Genomic DNA, 24323 nt, shown 5'->3' with positions numbered 1-24323 from the left:
GAAAGAAACAGAAATTAAAAATTTCCTCTCATCCTTTATACTCAGATCACAGTTCTCTCTCAATTCTAGAAACTATGTCACTCAGAAGATATGGGGTCACGGAATGAAGCCATCTCAAAGTGACCCTGTAGCGGCCATCACACTCAACCCTTCCAACCTTCATCTGGCATTTGCATTTGGACAATGGGAGCGCAGACTTAATGGTTTTTCCTCGTGTGCCGTTTTTCTGTACCTCCTCGCCATATGCTCTATGATCAGCCTCACAGTTGGAGGCCAAAAGTATAGGTGCACCACGAGACAGGGCAAGACAATGACTGATGCTCCTCTGTGGACTTTCCGGGCCTCTTTCCTTTACGAGCTCCAGTCGACATCCCTCTGTGTATTCCCTAACCTGCATGTGCACCTTCGTCACCGCTCCCCAAGTTGGACTCCCCCAAGCACTGAGTATCAACAACACTCCCCCCTGCTTCCCCCCTCCTGAATTTAGAGCATGTACCCATCCCAGGCAAAGGCAACGGGAGCTTTTACACACAGAGTCCCTGTGACCTGGAGTCCCCGTGAGGCTGAAGGAAGCCCGGGGTCTCTTTGCTTAGCAAGCCTTCTTTACAGTTAATGGACTTGTCAGTTCCGTTTAACTGCCGCAGATGCGCATGAGCGAGGCACAGATGTTTCAGGCTGATGCACAGAGAGGCTGTGGATCAGGCCTGAGCTGACTGCGGAACAGATTCAGCACTGCGGGTCTCTTTCTCTCCACCACCAGAGCGCTCTCATTATACAACGGTGCCGGTGGCGTATACAGCTCGGCTCAGCTGACCACCGACTGGGTCCGTGCAAGGGGTTGTGCTTCCAATGCTAGCCATGTCCCACAAGCTTGTGTTCAGAAGGCAAGGGGCCCTAGCCAGTGGCGCTATCTGGCGTGGCTACAGAGTCACTAGGAGGTGGGATCTAGCTTTAACACACACACACACACACACACACACACACACACACACACACACACACACACACACACACACACGCTCCCATTCTTAGTAGCAGAACTTTGCAGGTAATACCCCACCCTAGGTTCCAGGCTCAGCTTCCTCTCCACCCTGCTAGGAACTGTTCCGCTCCCTAGGGCCCTCCCCATTCTGACAGCCTGAAACATCGGACACCATGAGACAAAATAAACCTTAACTCCTGGAAGTCAGTGATGGGGTAGGCATTCTGTCACAGTGAGGCAAAGTCACTACTACTGTACATGGGTGAGGTCACACTACAAAGGAGCAGAAATAAAAATGCCAGCACTATTGTGCGTTCTAAGAATTATGGGAAGGCCGAGGGGGAGGGGGGAGAGTGAAACAGGGAGGGAGGAGAAGTGGGGGGAGGGAGAGAGAGAGCACACAGGGAAAGGGTGCTTAATCAGCAGACCAGCATTCTCTTACCTTGGCATCCACTTTGTTAATATTGTTTTGGCAAGTGCAGGCTGTAACAATTAGATGATGGCAGCGTTTATGGACGACGCAGGTGCACACTAGGAAATTAAACCCAGCAATTACGCATTTATCAGAAGCTCCCAGGACAGTGGGCTGCAGCAGTCAACGAAAGCTTGCCCATGCCAGCGACTTGACTTGGATGTCCGGCCCCCTCCTGGCAGCCCAGCCAGGGCTCTCACCCTTCCTCCATCTCTTGACAACACCCTAAGGAGACCTCTGTGTAAGGGCCAACTGTCTGCCGTCTCGCCCTAAGCTGCTCCCTCCTTCCTGACTGGATTTCATCCTGCACCCACCTTCAGAGGAGTCTTTTCACAGCATGACCCTAGTCACATCTGTCCCACGACTGAACACTCCCAGTACCATCTCACGGCCATCAACAGCAGTGTCCAAACCCAGCCAGGGTCCAGACCCCTCAGAAGCCACCATGCTACTTAATATTATCCTTCTATGAGACCCATTGGCTTCAATAAAAACTAAACTGTACCATCTTTCTAGAACAGTGTTCCCTCTCCCTCTCTAAGATATCCTACTTGCCTGGGAGCTAACGTTTATAATAAGATAAAACTCAAAGACTATCTCACCTGAGAAAATATTCTCCATCTGTCCCTTTCTACCCAGACCACCCCTCCTCCTCGGATTCCTCACAGTCCCTCAGACCATCCCTTCCTTCAAATCTTCCACATGTGGCTGAGGCCTGCCCAGAAGTCCTTGCATGGTGCTGAGTGCTGAGTGGGCAATTTAACACACATTTGCAGAATAGCTCAGCCAGCTTCCTGAATATTCCAAACTCAGAGTGGTACCCTAAGTGCGTGTAATGCTATAAATTTTCCATCCAAGTATGGTTTCCACTATGCCTCACCTGTTTTTATATTCTTCATTTTTATTAAATGCAAGATTTTTTTTTATGTTCTTGTAAGCTTCATTGCCTCCTGTGCTACCTAGAATGTGTTGTTTTCTGTTCAAATAATGAAGGTTTTTCAGATATCTTTCTGCTATTGGCTTCAAGTTTAATCCCATTGTGAACTGACAGGATGATTCTTTCATTTTTATTTTAAAAATGTGTGTGTGTGTGTGTGTGTGTGTGTGTGTGTGTGTGTGTGTGTGTGAGAGAGAGAGAGAGACAGAGAGAGACAGAGAGAGACAGAGACAGAGACAGAGACAGAGAGAGACAGAGAGACAGAGAGAGAGATAGAGAGAGAGACAGAGAGAAACAGAGAGAGAGACAGACAGAGAGACAGGAAGACAGGCAGACACAGAGACACAGAGAGAACAGAGTGAAGGAGAAAGTGTGTGTGTGTGTGTGTGTGTGTGTGTGTATGTGTGTGTGTGTGTGTGTGTGTGTGTGTAGGCCAGAGGACAGCTCTGGATCTCCCCCGCCACCTTGTGGGATCCAGGGATCAATCTCGCGCTCTCAGACTACATAGGAGCATCTCTACCTGCTGAACCATTGGCTGGCCAGACCACATGACTCCTGTGTGTTCTGTTTCTTAAGTAGTGTAAGGTCCAGAATGTGTCTTTTGTTGATAAACGTTCCTCATGAGCTTGGGAGGAATGTGTTGTCGGCTGCTGCTGGCTGGTGTGTGGCTGGTGTGTGGATGAATGTTGGTGTGATCATGTTGGGGTGGTGCTGCTCAGGTCAGCCAAGGCCCTGCTGCTTTCCAGTAGGCCTGTCTAGTTCTCTCGTAGTCCTGGGGCCTTTGTCTCCAATGCTTTGCTGTCCGCTGCTAGGTTCGTACGTGTTACTCGTGTCACGTCTTTCTGAAGAACTGGCTACACAGTGGCCTTTCTAGCGCTGATGGTTTCCTCACCCTCAGGCCTGCTTTATCTGAAACACCCACCCCATGCTCCTGATGAGGATTGGCCCAGCACACTTCTCTCCTACCAGGCATTTGTTTTTATGTCCTTCAGTGAGATGTAAACAAAAACCTCTCATGCCTCCTAACTAATGTTCTTTCCTGCTCTTTAAAGAACAGGTATCCTGCTGGGTGGTGGCATCGGTGGCGCACGCCTTTAATCCCAGCACTGGAAGGCAGAGGCAGGCGGATCTCTGTGAGTTCAAGGCCAGCCTGGTCTACTGAGCAAGATCTAGGACAGGCATCAAAGCTACACAGAGAAATCCTGTCTCGAAAAGAATAGGTACCCAAAGCACAATAGTTCTCAACTTCTTTCCTAATGCGGTGACTCTCCAATACAGTTCCTCAGGTTGTGGTGACACCAACCATAAAATTATTTTCCTTGCTACTTCGTAACTGTAATTTTGCTACTGTTAGGAGTCATAATGTAAACATCTGATGCTCAGCCCCCAAAGGGGTCACAAGCCACAGGTTGAGAATCTCTGCCCTGGCGCTATGCTGAGAGAAAAAGAAACAAAAGACACACCTTTAAATCACAGAGTTTAATCTGTAAACTCCACCCTTGTGCATCTGGAGCTTCTCGATCTATGTAAGACTGTATAAGGTGGATATATCACTAGAGGGCATACCCCGAGCAGGTCCAGGCTAAAAAGCGATTATCCGCCTGACTCGTGAGCTGTCTTCTCAGTTAGGACTGAATTCGCAGCGCTATATTAATTACATGCTCATTTCCCCTAACTTGGAGAGTTCAGTGGAATTTTCCACACATAAAAGTAAAAATTAGGTTCAAGAGCATGTCTCAATCAGTTCTCCTAAGTGGAAAAAAAAAAAACAAACCCCAAAACACATGACCTCACCTCTTCTAAAAGAGAAAGAGGATTTTCTTATTTACATGTGGACGGCCACTGTGGAACATGTGGCACTATGTTACCAGTCACCTGAAGAGAAACAGTCAAAATGCCCAGCACTGATGTCCAGATGTCACTCAGGGCAACAGTAAGGGAAGCCCCCATGAAAGGCCAGCAGACGCCACCCACATAGACCCACCTAGAAGGAAGCTTCTTTTACACTTCCATTTTACCTTTTCCTAAGTCTGCAAGAATACTTATAAGGTGATTTTACCTTAGAACTGTGAAAATGAGAGGTATTTAACTGTAAAAATTTCCTCACGTTGATTGATTGATTGATTGATGATTGATTGTGCTAGGATCGAGACTATGGCCTGGTACATGCTAATATCTTATGTAAATTCTTACTCAATTTTTATTTTATGTTTATGGGTGTTTGGCTCGTGTGTGTGTGTATCTGTGCAGCACACTCAAGCAGTGCTCATGGAGGCCAGAAGAGGGCATCAGACCTCCAAACTGGAGTTGCACACACTGTGAGCAGCCCTGGGGGTGCTGGGACCTGAACCCTGCGGTCCTCGGCAAGAGCAATAAGTGTTCTTAACCACTGATCCACCTCGCCAGCCTCTCATTTGGGTTTGTTTGTTTGTTCTTGTTTTGTTTTGTTCTGAATTCAGAAAGCTGAAAAATAAAGCTAATTTGGGTAATAGTGCCGATTCCCTATGCTGGTGACATAAACACATCAATCAGCATTCAGCGTCTCACCCTGCCAACAGCGCAACGTGAAAACCAAAAACTGATCTTCAGTACTCAAGGGCACGCTTGCACATCGGTACTACTTCTCAGTCCCGTCATGTTACTGCAAACTTTCAGCAGCAAAGCTCTTCTGGGAGTCCTTGCTTTAGAAATGAACATATTTCCTCTCTACTGTCAAAACATCTGGTAAGGGCTGGGCCTGCCACCTGGGTGCCATGCGACTTGTGGAGAATTACCACAGTACTGATGGGGTGCAGCCTGGCCTGTTTTCTATTGGTATTACCATATTTTCACAAAGGGACGGACGCGATTAATAATGGTCGTAAACATGTTTTCTTACCTTGGCATTGATAACCCTGTTTCCCAAATACTCCCCTGTTCAAAACAAAAGAGAGAGAGAGAGAGAAAAAAAAAACTACTGTCAGTCAAATAGTTCAATAATAACATCTGTAATCATAATTCTCAAGGTGAATTGTTTTCTCTGGTCCCTTATGAAAAGCATCACTTCAGGGAAGAGGCACAGACGGTGTGCTGTTCTGAACTCTTGTTTATTTCCAGTGGGCACAAAGGACATCAGCTGACAGATCAGAATGCACCCGGCGATGTGAAAGGTGGTGAAGGTTCCCGTTCCACCTCCCATCAGCTGTCTCCTAAATCCTCAGGGAAAACCAACCCCGGGTGTAGGAGGCTGAACTCAGCCAGGAGCTCCTCCACTACCTCGCTGCTTCTCACACGCACAATGTGGCAGTACACACATGTAGACGGCAGGCAGGCAGGCAGACAGATAGACAGAGACACAGACACACACAGAGACTCACGGACACAGACACACACACACACACACACACACACACACACACACACACACACACACACACACTCACACCACAGCACACTGCAGCTACCAGGCCCCAGCGCTCTCCCTCATCTTTCCCTACATCTCCCTCTGGAGTCCACAGGGGGGCAGAAGTGTTACCACCATGCCCTGTCTGCTCATAGCTTGATTTACGTCTTTTCCTGATATGTTAATGGGAGCAGCCACACACGTGTGTGTGTGTGTGTGTGTGTGTGTGTGTGTGTGTGTGTGTGTGTGTTGGTGCGGGGCAGGGGGCAATTCTATTTCCAAATGCCGTAAGTGTGCTTGACCTCGACTCTCACCGACAGTAACTATTGCTTACATTTATTTTCCGCTGCAGACTTGCCACTGCGTGCTCCATTTACATCCTGTAAGATATTGTCCCCAATCTTCAGAATTCCTCAGCCTTTAATTACGTTAGTACCTAATTGCTGGAGGTTAGGTTGTGGTATAGGACCACTAGAGGCTGTCCACCACGTGCACACTATATGCCGTGTGTCTGGACACTACTGACAACTAGATTTTTCTCTCAACAATTACTTCCCATAACTAATCACACGATCCACACCTTCTTCCAAGCAATATTCTTAATTGTCCTTTCTCTTCGCCAGGTTTTCTAATTTATCAATTGATTGGCTTCTCTCTCTCTGGCACTCTCTCTCTGTCTCTGTCTGCCTCCCTCCCTCCCTCCCTCCCTCCCTCCCTCCCTCCCTCCCTCCCTCCCTCCCTCCCTCCCTCCCTCATGCTTTGGACTCATCAGTACCTCCAATGAGGTTACCAGTATAAGAAATGATAGCTAACATTTGGATCTGTACGTTATTTAGTTTTGTTGTTGTTTTAGCAGTGGGATTAAGAGGGTCAACCCATGAACAGAGGAGACAAAAATCAGATCCAAAGACTATTCCTCCTTATCTATACATTTTCTCCTGAAACCAGACATAAGCCAAGGTAACCTCTCACAGCCAGAGGCCGGGGATATGGAGGGGAGTGGGCTATGTGTAAGTGGGGGGTCTTACCAGATGAATTCCCGGCAGTGCGAACAGTAGGTGGGCTGCCTCAGGTATGTGGCCATAAACTTATGTCCGTTGACCTGATGGACTCGCCTTCGCATAGCCCTTTGGCGCTTCCGGGTAAAATGCTTGAAGATGCGGTCTCTCTGGAGGGTGGCTGTGTGTTAGAAAGGAAAACGGGCTGAGGATACGACTTGTGAAGTACTTGCTGCACAAGAATCAGGACTGAGCTCAGATCCCCCACACCCGCTTTAAACAAACAAACAAAGATGGGCACGCTGACGTAGGTCTGGGGGAGCAGGGACAGAGACGGGGGAGCCCCGGGGCTCCTCAGCTAACTAGTTTAGACCGTCCGTGAGCTCTAGGTTCAATGAGAGACACTCTCCAAATTTAAGGTGGTGACAGAGGAAGACGCCCTATGTTGAGCTCTGGCCTCCACATGCACACACACATGTGTGTACCTATGCACACAGGTACACACACTCTCAAGTACATACAGCACACAGAGAGACAGTATACACAGACAAAAAAGAAAACTGTAATGAATCAGACTAAATATATGAGCGAGCCAGACACCTTAAGCACCCTCTAAATTTTTTTTTCTTTCTTCAAGATTGAAAAGGTCTTAGAAAATGCCTTAGACCTTAGAATAGTTTGTTCCTTCATCTCTGTGACACCGGGTTGGACCCAGGGCCTCACGCATGCTTGGCTAGCATTCTGACATGAGGCTGCCTACTCAGTGCTCCTTCTACATTTTCATTAGAGACAGGGTCACATTCTGTAGCCCAGGCAGACTTTGATTCTCCTGCCTCAGCTTCCCAAGTAGCTGGGAATCAGGATGCAGGCTTGTCGGAACGCTTACGTTTTAAGGTTAGACCCATACTGGGTACTATTGCCTATTGGACATGGGCTACTATGGGCTAATCCCCCAGCACAGGCAGGAGCTTCCCAAAGGTCCTGTGCATGCTCTTCTACTCCTCATACAGATGTCTGTCTGGTACCTCAGATCCAGGCATGAGTTAGAAGTGCTGGCTGGTGAAACAGACTGACGGAGCTGCCCAAACACAGACTGCACAGAACCACCTTTGTTAATCTTGATTAGGGGAGAGTAACCAGGCAGTGGGCTCAAAATTTTCTAATCTGATATCTAAAAATAATGGCTCCTGATCTGAAGACCTCGAAAACTGGGGGACAGCTAAAGATGGCGGGTTATGTCTGTCTTCCACATCATTACACTAGGCTTTCCCCAACATGTGCAGAGGCTTGGGATGAATACAGCAAAGCTTACTTCCTCATGATGCTTTTTAAATAAGTTACCAGGATAAAGAAAATTTAAGGAACTATGAGGGAAGAAATGAACAAGGATTTATATATCTAGAAGAAACAGAAGATTGACAGCTAATAACTATAAGCAACTTCGTGGAGTGTGGAACGATGTCTCGGGATATTTATTTATCTGTTGCGAACTGCTGGGCATGGCATGAATAGATTACCCACCATCTCAGTTATCATTTCTTCATGAAGGGAGCATTCAAAACTCTGTCTTATAGCTATTTAGTTAATATGATACAGTATCATTAACTTCAATCACCCTCTGCAGCACAACACCAGAATTTGCTGCCTGGCTGTAACTTTGCACTCAATTTCTAAAATAACCTGTCTCAGTTAGGGTGCTGTCTATCATGACAAAACACCATGACCAGGAGCAACTTGGAGAGAAAATGGTTTGCTCAGCTTCCACCTCTCCATCACTAAGGGGAGTCAGGGCACGGTCTCATACAGGGCAGGAAGCTGGTGGCAGGAGCTGAAGCAGAGGCCGTGGAGGGATGCTGCTCACTGGCTTGTTCCTCATGGCTTGCTCAGCCCACTTTCCTATACCGTCTAGGACCACCTGTCGGGGGTGCCACAAGCCACAGCAGGCTGGGCCCTCCCCATCCATCATTACAAGAAAATGCTCTACAAACTTGCCTACGGAGGCATCTTCCCATTTAAGATCCCCTCTTCCTTGACAGGTCAGGGTTTGTGTCGCGTTCACAAACACCAATCGGGTCAATCGCAGATATACGTTATGGAGGAATTGCAGAAAAGCGATAAGAAAAGCACATAAATATTATACTCCTAAGATGGAGGAAGGGTAGCAAAACCCTAACTCCTTAAAAAATGAACAGATTCACAGTTAGAACTACAAGGTTCTGCTTGGCAAGACACACAAAAGCAAAAAACTGATGGAAACAAACCAGAGAGACAGGGGTTTGCAACACATGGCAGAGGGTTACCACTCAGGACACGTAGAAATCAGCCTGTCATCCTGACCCAGGCCTGAAATCTAGATAGATGGGAGGTTAAGCCAGGAGGCTCACAAGTTCAAGGACAGACTAGGGTACTGGGTAAATTCAGGCTAATCTGGACAACAACTCAAAATAAAAAGTGAAAAAGAAGAGAAGAGGCAGAGAGGGGTGGGAAAACACTTGGCTAGAGTACCCTAGACCCTAGAGAACGAAGAAAAAGGGGAGGGAGGGAGAGGAGATTGAAGGAACCAGTAAAAGAAATAAGTGAACAATTCAGTAAAAATGAGATGGAGACTATAAAAGACAATTTCGAAAGTATGCAAATAGCCAATAAATATGTCAGTACGTGGAATCCTATGTAAGACAGGCACTTCAGAACAGAGCTAAATCATGTTCTCCCTTTTAGGTTCACAAGTATGAAGAGAATTGTGCCTGTGTTGAAAGCAGTTTGCGGGAGGATAAGCTGGGACCCTGACCTGGCCAGGACTAGTGGTATGTTGTTGGTGCCAAACTTGACGACTCCTACGTACAGACCAGGCAACAATGTCTTCCTAGCTCGGTCCAGGAAGGGTTGATGGGGACCACATTCAAAACGCTCGGCACAAAGCAACACATCGTAGTATTTAAAAACCGAAGCTATTTCAGGGATATTCAGGGAGACTAACGTCTGTCAAAGTTTAAATGTATGTTCCTTACATTCAACAATGAACTGGAAGGATTTTTGTTTGTATTAAATCTATATATACATATATGTGTGTATGTATGTGTGTGTATATCAGTACATATCTATGTAAGCAAGAACGTATAGGCTATCTAGGTATCAACTGCTGCATTCTTTTCTAGTGGAAGCGGGGTCAGCTAAGTGCAATAGTACACCTATGGTCTCAGGTACCCAGGAGGTTGAGGCTCTGGCTTGAGCCCAGAGCACTGAGGGTCATCAACAAAGCAAGACCCTAAATTGAAAAAGTTCTTAAATTTAAAATAATCTAAACAGACATGAAAGCAAAGGGGCACTACCAGAGATGAGTGTGGGTAGGCAGAGGGGTCGATACAAGCCAAGTCTCTTCTACTCATGTCTGGAAATAGCGTAAGGAGCCCCCCTGTTTTGTACAGTTGATATACACCAGTAAAAGGTAGCGGGGAGCAGAGTCTACATTAGAATGCCCAAAGAGAAAAATGCAGGAAGAGTCAACATGAATTTGACTCAAAGGCCAGTGAGTTCAGAGGCTCTGACACAGTTAAAATCGTATCTGGTTCACCCTGTGGGTGAGGACTTTGAAGTCGGTCACACCACCTCACTTCTTTCTCTCCCATGTTTTCTGTCTCAAGAAGATAAAGTGTAACACTATCCTGTGCCCTGTGAGGATGGTGCCATAATCAATAGTCCTACCAGGTTCCTACAATGTTGGACAATGGCTACATCAGGACAGAAGTCACCCTACTGCCCCCTGCCCTTCCCCAGTACGCTACCAAAAGTCACTCGGTAACCCCTAAATGAACAGGCGCTAAGCATCCCTGGTTGACAGGCGATAACATGAGGCTGAAGGTGTCACCACATATATAGGCATCATCCTCAGACACAGCTCAGTCGTGGACAAGACAGGATGTGTTTTGAATTACTAAACACTTACATACCTACATACAAATTAAATTCTCTGTAGGAGTCTAATTACCAAGAACCTACTTATTTAGTACTTTAATACTACAAAGATTGGCTAAAAGGTCAGCTCACTTGCATTTTTAATATTTCATGATTAAATCCTCTTCGTTTCCTCTATGGCTATCTGCAGAGTGGGAGCATGAACTATGAACTTTCCTGATTCCTTCTAACCAGGAAATGTCAGCAGAATCTGCTTGTAGCTATCCTCTACGTCACTCTGGTCTTCCATCCTCTCCAGAATACTTCTTTTTGTTTTCCAATTAGACTTATCTTTTCCTGCCTGCCTCAGAACCCAGCAGCCTCCATCAAATCCTCAGGAAGGTAAAATGCTCCCCACCTGTACCAGAGCGGCCAGAGAGTGTACCCCAATCTCTTCTATACCCCAACCCTGTGAGCCAGGCTTCTGCAGGTCCTGCACACTTCATGCACACACAGGGACTCTACCTACATGCCACTCACTCTTTCCTATGTTCTTTCGAATGTGCACCTTCTGCTTTAAAAGCAAATGTGCATGTGTACACTCATGCATGTGCACATGTGCATACATGCATGCATGCATGCACATGCGCATACGCACACACACACACCTGGGCATCTGCAAGACATATGGCCACATAAAAACTCTGAAGTCAGCAGGCTTTCGTGGTGCATACCTTTAATCCTAGCACTCAGGAGGCAGAGGCAGGTGGATCTCTGTGAGTTTGAGGCCAGCCTGGTCTACAGAGTGAGTTCCAGGACAGCCAGGGTAATAGAGAGAAACCCTGTCTCAGAAACCAAACAAAAACCCCTCTGAACCTGCATTAACCCCAGTGGCACTCACTGTCACCATTCTCTTGACTGATGTTTTGAATAGGAGAGGGAACTCCCTCACTGCATTCCATCCACCCTACTGCAGACTTGCACCCCACTTCACAGCCTGAGGACAGAGGGGAGTGTCCTCATTGTTTACACCAGCTTTCTATTTACTTAGGTTGGAATTTACAGGACTACCTAATCCTGCTGTGGCTTACATCACCAGGGCTTTGAGAAATCTTTCAAATCATATTTTAGTCAGACACGTTGGGCAACCCTAACATGCTTTGCAGCTAAAACTTGCATCACCAACTTCTGCTTGGCTCCCAAGGTGCCCAGGGCCTCTTAAATAAATAGGAAGCTGGCTCTGAGCCCCAGCAAGGAAATGCACATTCCAGTCTCCAGAGGTCAGCAGCCTTGCTGCCTTGATACCTCCCTCCAGGAGTTGCCTGTGACCAGGGATAGGGTGCCGGGGCAAGCCTGTCCATGTAATGAAATCTGTACAGAATTTCAGTGTTGCAAACCTGACTGTTAACCCACGTACTTATTTTGAGAACTTCCAAATGCTCACACGACCGACCGGGAGTTACCATGCAATCCCATGGCAAGGGTGAATCTGCAAAAAGTTGTTCTGCCTTGAAACTTTCCTCACATGAGGCTCCTCAGAGGCGGCATGGGCCTCTGACATCTCTTTAAATTGGCTCCAACTTTACCTCAACAGAGGTAACTTCCGCACCCTCCTAAGCTCTTTGCTTCACCAACCTGATGTGCTGTTTTATTTGAAAACACTTTTGGAACATTTGGATACAGGGCAAGCGCAATGCCCAGGTCCCTAGCTCTCTTCCTCTGTGTATGCTCCACTCATACCAAATCTCCTGGTATCCCTGGGAAGTAATACATTTTCTGGAAACTCAGAAACTAACAGGAAGGTTAAGTGGAGGTCAAGCAGCCAGTGACACCAGTGAAGAGGCCGGATTCTGTTTACTGCTGTCAAACTACGGGGCAATACTAACTAATGTCCTTTCTCCCCGTCCTATAGAGAGAGTTGTTTTATCATTTGTTTTTATATGGGGGAAAAAAAAACCAATTAGGAGCAAAACGAACCAGAAGACCTTAGGGTTGACTAGTTGACCAAGTTACTAGTCAGGAAAGAACCAGAATGCAACACATGCTCCCAAGATGTGTCTCTGGACGGGAATGAGACAACACCTGAGGAGAATGGTCCTTTGTGTCATCAAACACACAGAATAAGCCCCTGTCTGGTCACAGAGCTGTTGATGGGAAGGATGATGCCTCAAAAATGTGACTGTGGCTGAACCCTGTTAGAGACAACAGTGATATGACCAGAGAAAGACTAGATAGGCACAAAGCACACATTTAAGTGAGCACACCACCACCCGTGGGTGGGAGCCCTTGGCAAGGGGTAAGTGAAGAGGATGGCATGGGAGATGCGCGTCTTGTCCTCTGAAGTGCCACATAAAGGTGCTGAGAGCAGCAGTTGATGGAGGGGAGGACAGAGAATTTGCTGAATTAAGACAGTGCCCGGGTTCCAGGAACTTGTGCCCTGCCGATGCCAAAGATGGCCTTAAAAACAGCAGCAAATACCCAGAAGAGGTATTTATGAAGCACAGAATCTTCTGGGCTTTCTGGAAAAGAGTTTAACTGTGTGACAGACAGCAACTTCCGAATTCAGATGAGGCCCTCAGACCCCCTGTATCCAGAGCGTTGGCTCTATGGTTGCATCCAGGCTTCCTAAGGATGTGGATCCCTCTGAGGGAGACCGGCCCACATAAAGACCCAGCGTTTTGAGAGCTGGACAGGCCCCAGCTACCAATGCGAAAGGAGAATTGGGAAGCAGCTTGTTACTAGACTGTCTCTCTTGTGTTGGAGCCGCAGATCTCACAAACCAAGAAGGCTGAGTGGACACACTGTCACTCCAGCAAACCTCGCTAGCTGGAAGTAGGTCACCACAGAACTGACTGTGACCCCCCTGGAATGGCACCGAAGTTCCACTGAGAGCCACGGGAAAACCTCTCACTGGAGTTGAGAAGATGCCTTGGACTCTCACCCCCTCCTTTCTTTCCTCACGTCAGGGAAATAACAGAACTCCGAACTACAAGCTCTCTCCTCCTCAGGACTTCTAGATGTCTTGGTCTCCTTCGTTGGGTTTTACGTCCCACCTAATCTTCTCATGTGTGTTTGTCGCAACGCTCTTTGAAAACCATCCTTCTGGGCTTTCCGGATGTCCCTTCGTCTCTGTAGCAACTCACACATCGTCCATTCTCTTGACGTCTCGCAACTGGCTCTATACTGAGGATTCCCAAATGCACAGCTCGAGCTCTGCCTTCTCAGTGGCTTCTTAGCATTCCTCCAATAGATCCCTGAATTGTCTAAACTTGGCATCTGTAGGGCTGAACTTTGCTCAACACTGTCATTGTCTTCAGCCACAACAGTGCAACAGTGCCGCTGTCCTTGGAGTCACCCAAAGGTTCGGGGCGTGTCTTGAGAGCCTTCTCTTTTCACTGCTTGCCTGTCCTAGCTCTGTGGGTCAGTGTTCACCATCACCTGGATTCCTCCAGGGGCAGAGCTCAAGACAAGGTCTTAAATGACAAAGGGTCATCAGCCCTGTGTATCTGTGCTTTCCACATTCGCGAAATCAAACAATCTCAGGTCAAGAACACTTTGTAAAATGCATCCCAACTGAACAATTACATTCTCTTTTATCATAGTGTAACAGGTATTATTTGCATTGTATTTGGTATTATGCATAATCTGGAGATTCTTTAAAATATGCAGGATATATAAATACTATACATTTCATATGCAGAGGCCTAGCTGTCACCTAGACTTTGGTATCTGTGAGGAATCCTAAAGCCAGTCATCTCCTGCAAGTATTGAGGGTCAACTGGAGGTCACTTGGGAAATAATTCCCAGAAGCAACAGAAGATTACCGCCACAAGGGAGGGACGGAAAAGGAGCCACAAAGTGTATGCTACTAACAGGTTCCCGTCCTGGGCAACTGAGGCTCAGAGCCTTGTGGGGGATCACAAGTCACAAGCAGAGCATGCGCGAGCGAAGAAGAAACCAGATGGGGGCCCTCCAGCTGCCACCCGACACTGGGAGCCCATTAACCTACCAGCATTTCCAGTTTCCTCCTGGTGAGAGGGAGTATGGGCGGAACATCCAGGAAGAAACTGTTAGCCTAGTCCTGGTTTCTTATTTATATATCGATATATATAAATAAGATATATATATATCATATCTATATATATGATAGAAGAATATAAATACATATATATTCATACATATGTATATATTTATACATTCACATATATTCCTACATATATATGCATTCACATATATTTATACATAGATATACATATGCAGTGTGTTATATATACATATATAGTATATATGTGTGTGTATATATAGTTTATATGAATTTCCTGTATGCTTCTTTAAACTCTTTGTAGACTGGAGCTTGAGCAGAATATTTTCCAATAATAATTTTCAACGATTTTTACAATACCCACTGTTTTCTGCACAAATAATTTAACCACGTACGTTCCCTTCCATCTTTTATTATCCCTTGTAAGAATCCTACAGTTCTCTTTTGAAAGAAATGTTAAAAGTTCCTATCTTCTTGCTGTGATTCTACAAATATTTCATTTTCCTCCAACTGATTTCACCCAGAAGTAGATCGGCAGCTACCCCTTCTCCAGAATCCTCATTTAAAAAAGAAAATTCCTCACTGGGGGGGAACTTTTTCTTCTGTCAAGTCTGGAGTGGCTCCTTTAGGGGAACATTTCACCACTATTCTCCCGATTCTTATCTAAAAAGAATCTCAAAACAGTACAGTACTGTCATCCCAGGGCTCAAGTTAGACTACGTATGCTGGTTTTATTTGCTCAAAATGTAAGCCTTTTCTGGTCATCGGGATATTTTTCTTGTCTTTCACTACAAAGCTTCACTGAGAGAAGATAACCCTTCACAAGCTCCTGCCTGCCCTGCCAACCTCTTGACAACATGTAAAGGGTCAGTGCAGCCAGAACACAGCTGCACATGTTACAGTAACTCACTCTTTGTTTCTTGCTGCTGTTCTTGTTTAGAAAGATAATCACTATGGGAAATGCACATGGTCCAGAAACTATTAAAAAGTCATCCTGAAGTCTGGTGTGGTGGCGCATGCCTTTAATCCCAGTACTAAGGAGGCAGAGGCAGGCAGATCTCTGAGGACAAGGCCAGCCTGGTCTACATAGTGAGACCCTGTCTAAAAATTGATCAATCAATCAAACAAACAAACAAACAAAAAGTTGCCTAAACAACACCTTTGGGGCAGGAGAGATGGCTCAACCATTAAGAGCACTAGCTGCTCTTGCAAAGGACCTGGGTTCAATTCCTAGCACCTAGACAGTGGCTTACAGCTTTTTGTAAGTCCCGTTACAAGGCATCTGATGCCCTCCTCTGCAATGAAAACAAATAGAGATATAATTTTTTTAAAGTCACCCCAATCCTTATTATACAAATATCCACTAAATGCCTTGGCGATCATGCCAAATACACACATGACGCAAACACAGTCTTACATTAATGGTGTCACTCTCCCTGAGGTGCTTTGCCAACTACATTTTAGCCCCCCAAATCTCTCTACATCTTTCTAAAAATGGCTGCTATTGATATGAAAGCTATCATTTACCATTATCTCTCATGGAACAAATGCACATCACAACTCTGAAGTGGCCCAAAGGCAGACCCCGTCCCCGTGAACGCTGGCTTCTCGCTGGGGATCTGTTTTTCTCTTTTACTTGGGGCTTTGAGACTGCTCATTCCACCCCCACCTCAGCCTCCAGACCCAGGCTGGTCTTCCTTCCTCTCTCTCTCTCACACACACACAGAACTCTTACACAAACAAAGTGTCCAACCAAAATCTTTTCCAGATAAACATGTGTTTCCTGCCCATTGGTCTAGCTGATTCCATTTCCCTTTCAACCCCTCCTCCCTGTTTTCCACTGTAGCTTCCGAAGGCCCTTTCAAAGCTCCCCAGTTCTGGGGGGGATGATTTAGAAAACCCTACTGGGTATTAGCCATGGAGACGGCTGCCCAGTCACTCCCTGCTTCAACGTCATTGTTGGAGTGAGAGCAACTGGCCTCCGCTGTGTGCCTGATCTGCCATGACTTCAAAAACTACTGCCCCGCTTCACTGGAAGCCCACTGATCCAGAGCCTTACATTGAAGGTCAGAGACCTTACCATCGAACAGTCAAATTCCCTGCAACACCCATGAAGGATTTAAACACCGCTTATTTTGTTTTAATAATAATAATAATAATAATAATAAAAGAGGCAAAGAGACACTTCCTTTAATCAAATGTCATTTATATTACTTGGTCACTCCCTCTCAGAAGCTAACACCTTGGCTGCCACATTGGAGTTTGTGCTATTGTTTAACAATTATATTATTTCTTGAATTAAACAAGAAGGAAATAAAATAAAAAAGATTTTTAAAAAATCAAGCATGCTGTATCTGGATTTGTGGTATAAAGAAAGAGTTGACAGGGACAGGAGTGAGTTTAACTTCTAATGAAAACAGAAATTCTCTCCTCCATGACCAAGTGCTGTCAACCTTCTGCTATCAGAAATGGGTCATACTAAAATCCATTGAAAAGACCCTTTCTCTGTTATTACCTTAACTCAATCTGTGGCATTGAGTAAGAGTTTTGAGGACTCTGGCCCTCGTAGTATCTGAAGGAGCTACACAAGCTGCCAAGGGAGAAAAGCAGTCAATATTCCTACTCATCTGTAAAGTCTACAAATCACAGCAAGTGTCTCAACAAAATGGTGCAATAGTAGTACTGTTACCTGGGGGTAACCAGGAGTCGTCTAAATTGGACTTCAGGCCCATCAATAAGAGGAAACTCATGCCTAGTACCCTAAACCTCGCCAACCACCCAAGGCTGGAGAGGTCATTGACCTTGGAGGAGAACCTGGACATACTACACCCAGTTTGGAGATATGTAAACTATGCAAGAGACAAGAAGTACCTTGTATACTCAAAGCTCAGTGCCACCTACAAGTGTTAAGACGTGGGGGCTGGGGTAGCCAGCAGGACTGGAGAGAGGGTTTAGATCAAGGTAAATAGACAGGTATGGTAGAAAGGAGGGGCAACACCCAGGGACACAGACCTTGGAAAGTAGCTAGAAAACCAACCGCTAATGCAAGTAGTCTGTCCCGGTTTGTGTCAACTTGACACAAGCTAGAGTCATTTGGAAAGAGGGACTCTCAACTAAGAAAATGTGCTCAAAAGATCTGACTAGGCAAGTCTAGAGTGCACTTTCTTGATTAATGATTGGTGTGGGTGGGCCCAGCTCCCTGGGGGCACTGCTGCCCTTGGGAAGGCTGTACTGGATGGTACAAGAAAGCCTGCTGATGAAGCCATGAGGAGCAAACCTGTAAGCAGCTCTCCTCCATGGCCTCTGCTTCAGTTCCTGCCTCCAGGTTCCTGCTTTGAGTTCCTGCCCTGACTTTTTCCTGGATGATGGACTGCAAGCTGTAAGATGGAATAGACCCTTTCCTCCCTAGTTGCTTTTGGTCATGGTGTTTTATCATAGCAATAGATACCCTAAGACATGATCCCATTGAGTTAAAAGTCCTGGTATGAAAACACAAACTTAGACAGAGGCAACACTCAGGATAAAGCTAAGAATTTGCCCTTTATCCTGTGGGCAGAAGGGACCCTATAGAAGTCAAGTGTTGCCTCTGGGCTGAGCGACAGATTTCCCTAAAACAAAAGGCTGAGCTAAGTGATCAGTGACTTTTTTTCTTCATTCCTAACAGTCTGTGTAACTAGCAAAACTAGCTTCTGAAAGTGAGGGCAAAATAAAGATGACTCACCACCAAGTACCTTCCCTATGTAAACACCAAGAGGGTGCTTTACAATGAGGAAGACCGATGTTTATCAAAAGTCTATGCTCCTAAAAAGTAAGTTGGTCTAAAAATTATAAATACGTAGGTAGATATAAATAATGATAGAAAAAGTTAGCAATGATACCTAATGAGAATTCAAAAGACAAAAAGTAAAACCTAAAATACCAAACAATTGCGTGTAAGCCAGGAGAAAGGTGGCTGGAATTAGAGGCATGCTGAGCTCCTTAGATTGTTCTGAGTGGGGCAAGCAGCATTGAACTCCAGAACTCATCACACACACAGTAAGATTCCAAACATAACCACTTAGAGAGGTTCTACTTTCCAACCCGCAGACCTGAGGGGGCTGGAGTTGGTGAAATACAAGGGTAGGAAGAACCTCAATGTAATTCAAAAGCGGGGAGTCTAATTTCCTTTTGTTTTTAAGACACAGGCCTAAAGCATGGGCAGGAAAGGAGAAAGCAAAGGATGTAAGGACAACACTAAACAAAAGAAATTCAGAGTGGCCACCTCAACAGCAGACAATAATACTAGGAACAGATGTGACCACAGAGTGGAGAAGGGTCAGTTTCACCAGAAGAATATAGCAGTATCATATCTGTACCAACTGCATAGCAGAGCTTTAAAATACACTGATAACAACATCTACTTATCATGTAAATATCGTTTTGTGCAGAGTTGAGAGGAGAAGGTCACATTCTGTCTCAAAGCCCACTCTGAACCACAAGGAGGGAACCGTTCTAGATGCCAAGCTCAAATGCATTCTCTATGCTTTCACTCTGTCGGGTGTTCCGAAGTATACCATGCTTTTGGCATTTTCCAATTCAAGGAGATTTGCTTCCATTTCTCTTGGGTAAATGCCGGAAAAAAAAAAAAGAAAAGAATTTCCAGTTCACAGGGCAGATCTACACTTATTCCTGGGAGAAACGACCACACTGTTTTTCACAGTAGTTGTACCATTTTGCAACCTCACTGGTAGAATGTGAAAAATTCTGGCACATCCCAGTCTCACCAAGATTCAGTGTTGTGAATCTTTTTCATTTATTATGTTCTTAATTAGGACTTCCCTAATTCCTAGGCACACAGAGCATGATCGATCCCAAGTGCATAATACTTATTCATATAGTTCTTCATTAGAGAAAAAAAAAAAGATTATTCAGTTCTCAAGAAACAGTTCTCTTTCATTTGAACCATGACTCTCTTATGTACCTTTATTTTATTTGATTGCTTAAAGAATCTAGTAAATATTTCTTCCTGTTGAGAGAAGAAACATGCCTTCACACTGGTTCCATGGAATTCAGGTGAGTACTCCCTGGCCAGGACACAGACTGAAAGCAAAGAAGGTCACAGAAAAGTAAGACAGCACACCACCTTTTCCTTTATGCACAGAGGAGAAGGAATAATACCTATACTGTGTTTTAAAATCCCATGAATATAAAATTTGGGACAAAATATGTAAAAAAAAATCATACTTCTTAAACATTTCTTATAAAACTTCTAGTTAAATAAGGTAACACAACTGAAATGTAAAATTTCAATGTCTTAAAAAATAATCCAAATGCCCCTGATTCTTCCCCTCTGTTGACAGTTCCAGCTCACAAGTACCGCCTTTCTCTTTTCCCGGCTTTTTTTTAGGACAAGTCTTGTTAATCTCACGGCTAAGTTCTTAATTAACTGAAACAGACCTGATTTTAGCCACTGTCACCGCAGCTAGTCAACTGTGGCAGAGTCCAGGGGACACACATTCCAGGACTCCGCGAGGCTCAGCGCGGAGTGACCCTGGGTGTGGCCGCTTGCCTTTGTTTCGCAAGGAGGCGCTGAGCTATTGTACAGACTGACTTAAAAAAAAAAAAAAAAACACTCAACTTCATCTTTGATGGCAAAGATCAAAAACAGTGGAGGAACGCAGGCCCTCTAGATGTCAAGCGTTTACCAACACTCGCCATTTGCCGTGAGAAACAGAGTGGACTCCGCTCTACAGGCTTCTACGCCAGCTGTCACTCAAAGCTTACAGACTCATGTAAACACGGTCATCAGGTGAAAAGGGCATGGAAATGGCAGCTCTTCCCGGCCCTCAGGCTCACCTTTAGTTTAGTGTTTGTACTAAACAGGAAGGTATGAGTGGTTTCATGTGAGGTTTAAGGAATGGAGCTTTTTGTGTCTCCTCCTAGTCCCCAGACCAGCTGGAAACTCGTGTAAAACTGAAGGGGGTCTCTAAAATGATTAAGAGATAATTCCGTCTTGCTTTAGCTCTGCTGTCTTTAAGAACCTTGTTTTAGCCAAGCTTGGTGGCACAGGCCTCCATGAGTCCCAGTTCTTGGGGTGCTGGGGCAGGCTTCTGGGCACCCCTGCCTCTGACACACACATTCAAGCACCTGTGGATTTTATGTGCCCTTTGTTATTAAAGGTGTTTTTAAAAACTGTCTTGCAGGTCAGGACTAAGTTTTATGGTTTTATATCCTCTCGATCTGTTATAATGGGTGCAAGCTCAGGGCCTGCCTGAGCAATAGAGTGAGTTCCCAGCCAGCAGAGGTGACTTAGCCAGACCTCGTGTAAAATAAAAGGTAAAAAGGGCTGGGAATACAGCCCAGTGGGAGAGTGCTTGTCTAATGTGTATGAGACCCTGTGTTTAAAAATAAAAAGAACACAGTTTTAACCTTTGGCCTTGAACATCATAATGGGGTATGGACCGCGGCATTCAGAGTCCCTTAAAATATCTAGGCCCAAAAAAGGATAAAACCATAGCTTCTGAAGGCTGGTCTGTCTCCTTTTCCAAAAAGGGGTTTTAAAGACACATAGAAAAAAGCAAGGTAGGAAACAAAAAAACATTTTTAACGAAGTCATGTAGGCAATCATTGACTCTCAGAACCACACCAATAGGGACTATCTCTTCTGTGACTCACCAAAACATTTCACTTATCCAAACGAAGCCCTGCCCCTGGGACATTCAGTGTTTCAGGGCAAAGTTAGAGATCCACACAGACGTCAAAATTAAGCAGATCATGTACGAAGTGGCCTTTTTGAAGAGTCAGCCATGAACAGCACTGTCTGTACAAATCAGAGCAAAGGTGGGTTCCACTAGTCTGCATCTGGTGTAGTCAGTCCAGTGATAAGAAAGGATGTCCAGTGGGAAGCTGCTACCGTTCTCAGCAAGGGCCCGCACATCCCCAACAAGGGCCCGCACGTCCCCACTTCCGCATCCACTTCCATCAGAAGCATGCCCTAACTCCTGAGAGGTGAGAGCGTCCAATATCTTCACGCAAAACTTTCCCCATTTTCTTGTGACAAAACTCCTCTGTGAACAAAGATATGGGGTCCCTGGCTTCACACTGTCACTGAAGATAAGACATTCTGAACAGGAACTACTTCAGAATAAGCTACAGCCTTTCCACCCCAAGACAGGGTGAGTGACGGGGACTGTCACTCTTCACTATGAGTTGTAACCACAAAACACAACTGGATGATTCACAAGAGACCTTTAGGACTTCCCTGGAACAAAATTACCATGTCAAACGAAAAAGACATTCCCCGGGTTGAAGGGCTATTCAGAGGCGACCCCTAATGCAAGCAGTCTGGGAGGAAGAGTCTAGTCTTGTCTCTGTAGCACTGGGTGCAGACTGGAAGCTTTATCTCAGCCCTGTGTCTGGTGACTCGAGAACTGTCATTTAAATCAACAACTAAGGCAATCACAGTTTTGTCTGCCTGAACGTTGTCACGGAAGGTGCTAGAAGACACATTGCCGAACCAGGACTCGGTCAGTGTGGCAGCATGTGTGCATGCAGAGGCAGGGACGTGTAAAATGCCTCTGAACAATAAAAACAAACAAACAAAACTGTCCCAGCCTGCACCACGGACTGCTTTCCCCTGGCCTGGGAGTCAAGGGTGGCCTCTCAAGCAGAGGAGCCCAAGGTGACTGCCTTAGATGAAGAACCCCTGACCTTTAAGTGCCTGGACCTGGGATGGAGGATAATAGGGTTAAATTCCTGATTGTGGCCCATGTAGCCTTTCATTTAAGGCCTGTGGTGGTTCACATGAGAATGGTTTGGTTACTTGGTCCCCAGTTGGTAGAACTGTTTGGGAAGGATTAGGAGGTGTGGACTTGTTGGGAGAGGTGTGTCACTGGGGATGAGCTTTGCTCTCTCTCTCTCTCTCTTTCTCTCTCTCTTTACCTCGTGGTTATATCTCAAGAGATCGTCTCTCAGCTACTGCTCTAACACCATGCTTGCCTGCCTGCTGCCATGCTTCCCCTCCGCCACCCCGTGATGGCCACGGACTCTATAACCTTCTGGAACTGTGAGCCCCCAATATACTGTGTCTTCTCTAAGTTGCTTGAGTACACAGTATCTTATCACCGCAGCAGAAAATTAACGAAGACAAGGAAGGTCCTTCAAACCTAGCCCAGCATCCCCCTCCCCTCAAGGACAACCTTGCGTGTGTGGTACGCGCATTCCTTAAGGCCCACCTCCCGCTGAGCACCTATTCACACCACACCACGCCTGGCATGGTGGCTTCTCACCTCCCCAAAGTCAGACTTCGTGGAGTCACTTCCTCACCCAGAGTTCTCTGGAGAGCTTCAGAACCAATAGCCCTCTCTCCCTTTCCTCCCAGGTCATGCCTCAGTTTTAATGCTCTCCTGGGCCAAGTGCGCCAGGCAGCCTCTGAGCATGCGTTCAGTTGCCTGCGTGGTTTTGCCTTTAGCTCTCTAGGACGCCAATACTCCTGCAGGCAGGACCTAAGTTGCATGGGTTTGTATCCTCGCGACATCTGTTACAGGGCTATCTGACTGCCACTGGTGCTGTCTTTCTAAATGATACTTAAGTGCCACTAAAAACTATAAAATGCCATTGCAAGAGCCCTTATCCCATTTCCGCATCCCTGGATGCTATGCCTCAAAAAGATTGCTTGTTTCTCAAGCGCCATCTTGACAGGCAACAATAGTGGTCCTGGGAAGGAGGCCGGCACTGGAACCACCTGGGAGCTTTAGTTTAGGCACTGACACACTTTCACACACAGGTGTAGGCAACCTCACACCCACATTCTTTGTAGCCTGGTACATCGGAAAAATGAATGATGTATGAATAAGAGGAAGCCTATGAGTGTCTGTGAGCATGGGCACATGTTTATGTGTGCAACACACGTGTTAAAAGCAGGGCCTTCAATAAGCTCCCAGTTTACCGTAATATTTCTGCCAGTTATGAAGCAGAGATTCCCAAACTCAACGTCTCACTGAGCCATAATAGTTGGGGTGTGAACCAAGAATCTGCATCCTAAGTCCTGAGAACCAGTGGTTCAGGAAGAAGGATACACACGTCAGTACACAGACAGAGTACAAAAGCAGTTGTCTTCTCTCCAGTCTACATGGCCAGGAAGTTAGGGCACATGCAAAGCAGCCCAACTGTTATCCAGGAGTCTCGAACACATGTGGAGTTGGTAATGTCTGAACAGAATCTAAAGCTTTGGGGTATCAGTAGGAAGAGTAAAAGCCCAAAAGGGCTTCCCAGAAATCTGCACCCTGCCAAGCTCCTACACCAAAGGGCAGCTTTTCGGGACTTGGGCAAAATCTTCAAAACTGCACATCTGCAGCTGACCTTGTTATAATCAAACCTTACTGCTCACCCCTCCCCGCCAGGCCCGGAGTCCACGTCAGCTCTGACCACTGCTATCACCACCTCTCCTTACCCCCCCACCACCATCCTTGCTATTCAAATGACGGACTTTAGGGAAGCCCTGGGGTTTGACTGCCCTCCTCATAACTCCCGCAGGATCAAGACCACTGCCCTGCTCAGACAGCAGCATACTTTCCTGCTTAGACTAGGAGCAGACAAATGCATCTCTGGTGTCCACAGTACACACAGGAGTGAATGAATG

General features: G+C 46.0%; 1 protein-coding gene across 2 annotated transcripts in view; it reads right to left on the bottom strand.

The window, feature by feature from the left end:
• The window catches only part of Prkch (protein kinase C eta), a 211941-nt gene that overhangs the window by 90431 nt on the left and 97187 nt on the right, over positions 1 to 24323 (bottom strand). For both annotated transcript variants that reach the window (XM_006992732.4, XM_076550877.1), the window contains exons 3-5: positions 6802 to 6952; positions 5270 to 5304; positions 1425 to 1513 (exon numbers count right to left, since the gene is read on the bottom strand). In XM_006992732.4, coding sequence (XP_006992794.1) covers positions 1425 to 1513; positions 5270 to 5304; positions 6802 to 6952 — 275 coding nt within the window. The remainder of the gene's footprint in view (positions 1 to 1424; positions 1514 to 5269; positions 5305 to 6801; positions 6953 to 24323) is intronic.

The sequence above is a fragment of the Peromyscus maniculatus genome, chromosome 14 (assembly GCF_049852395.1).
Source record: "Peromyscus maniculatus bairdii isolate BWxNUB_F1_BW_parent chromosome 14, HU_Pman_BW_mat_3.1, whole genome shotgun sequence".
Taxonomy (NCBI): Eukaryota; Metazoa; Chordata; class Mammalia; order Rodentia; family Cricetidae; genus Peromyscus; species Peromyscus maniculatus.
This window is presented reverse-complemented; position numbering and strand designations above follow the sequence as displayed.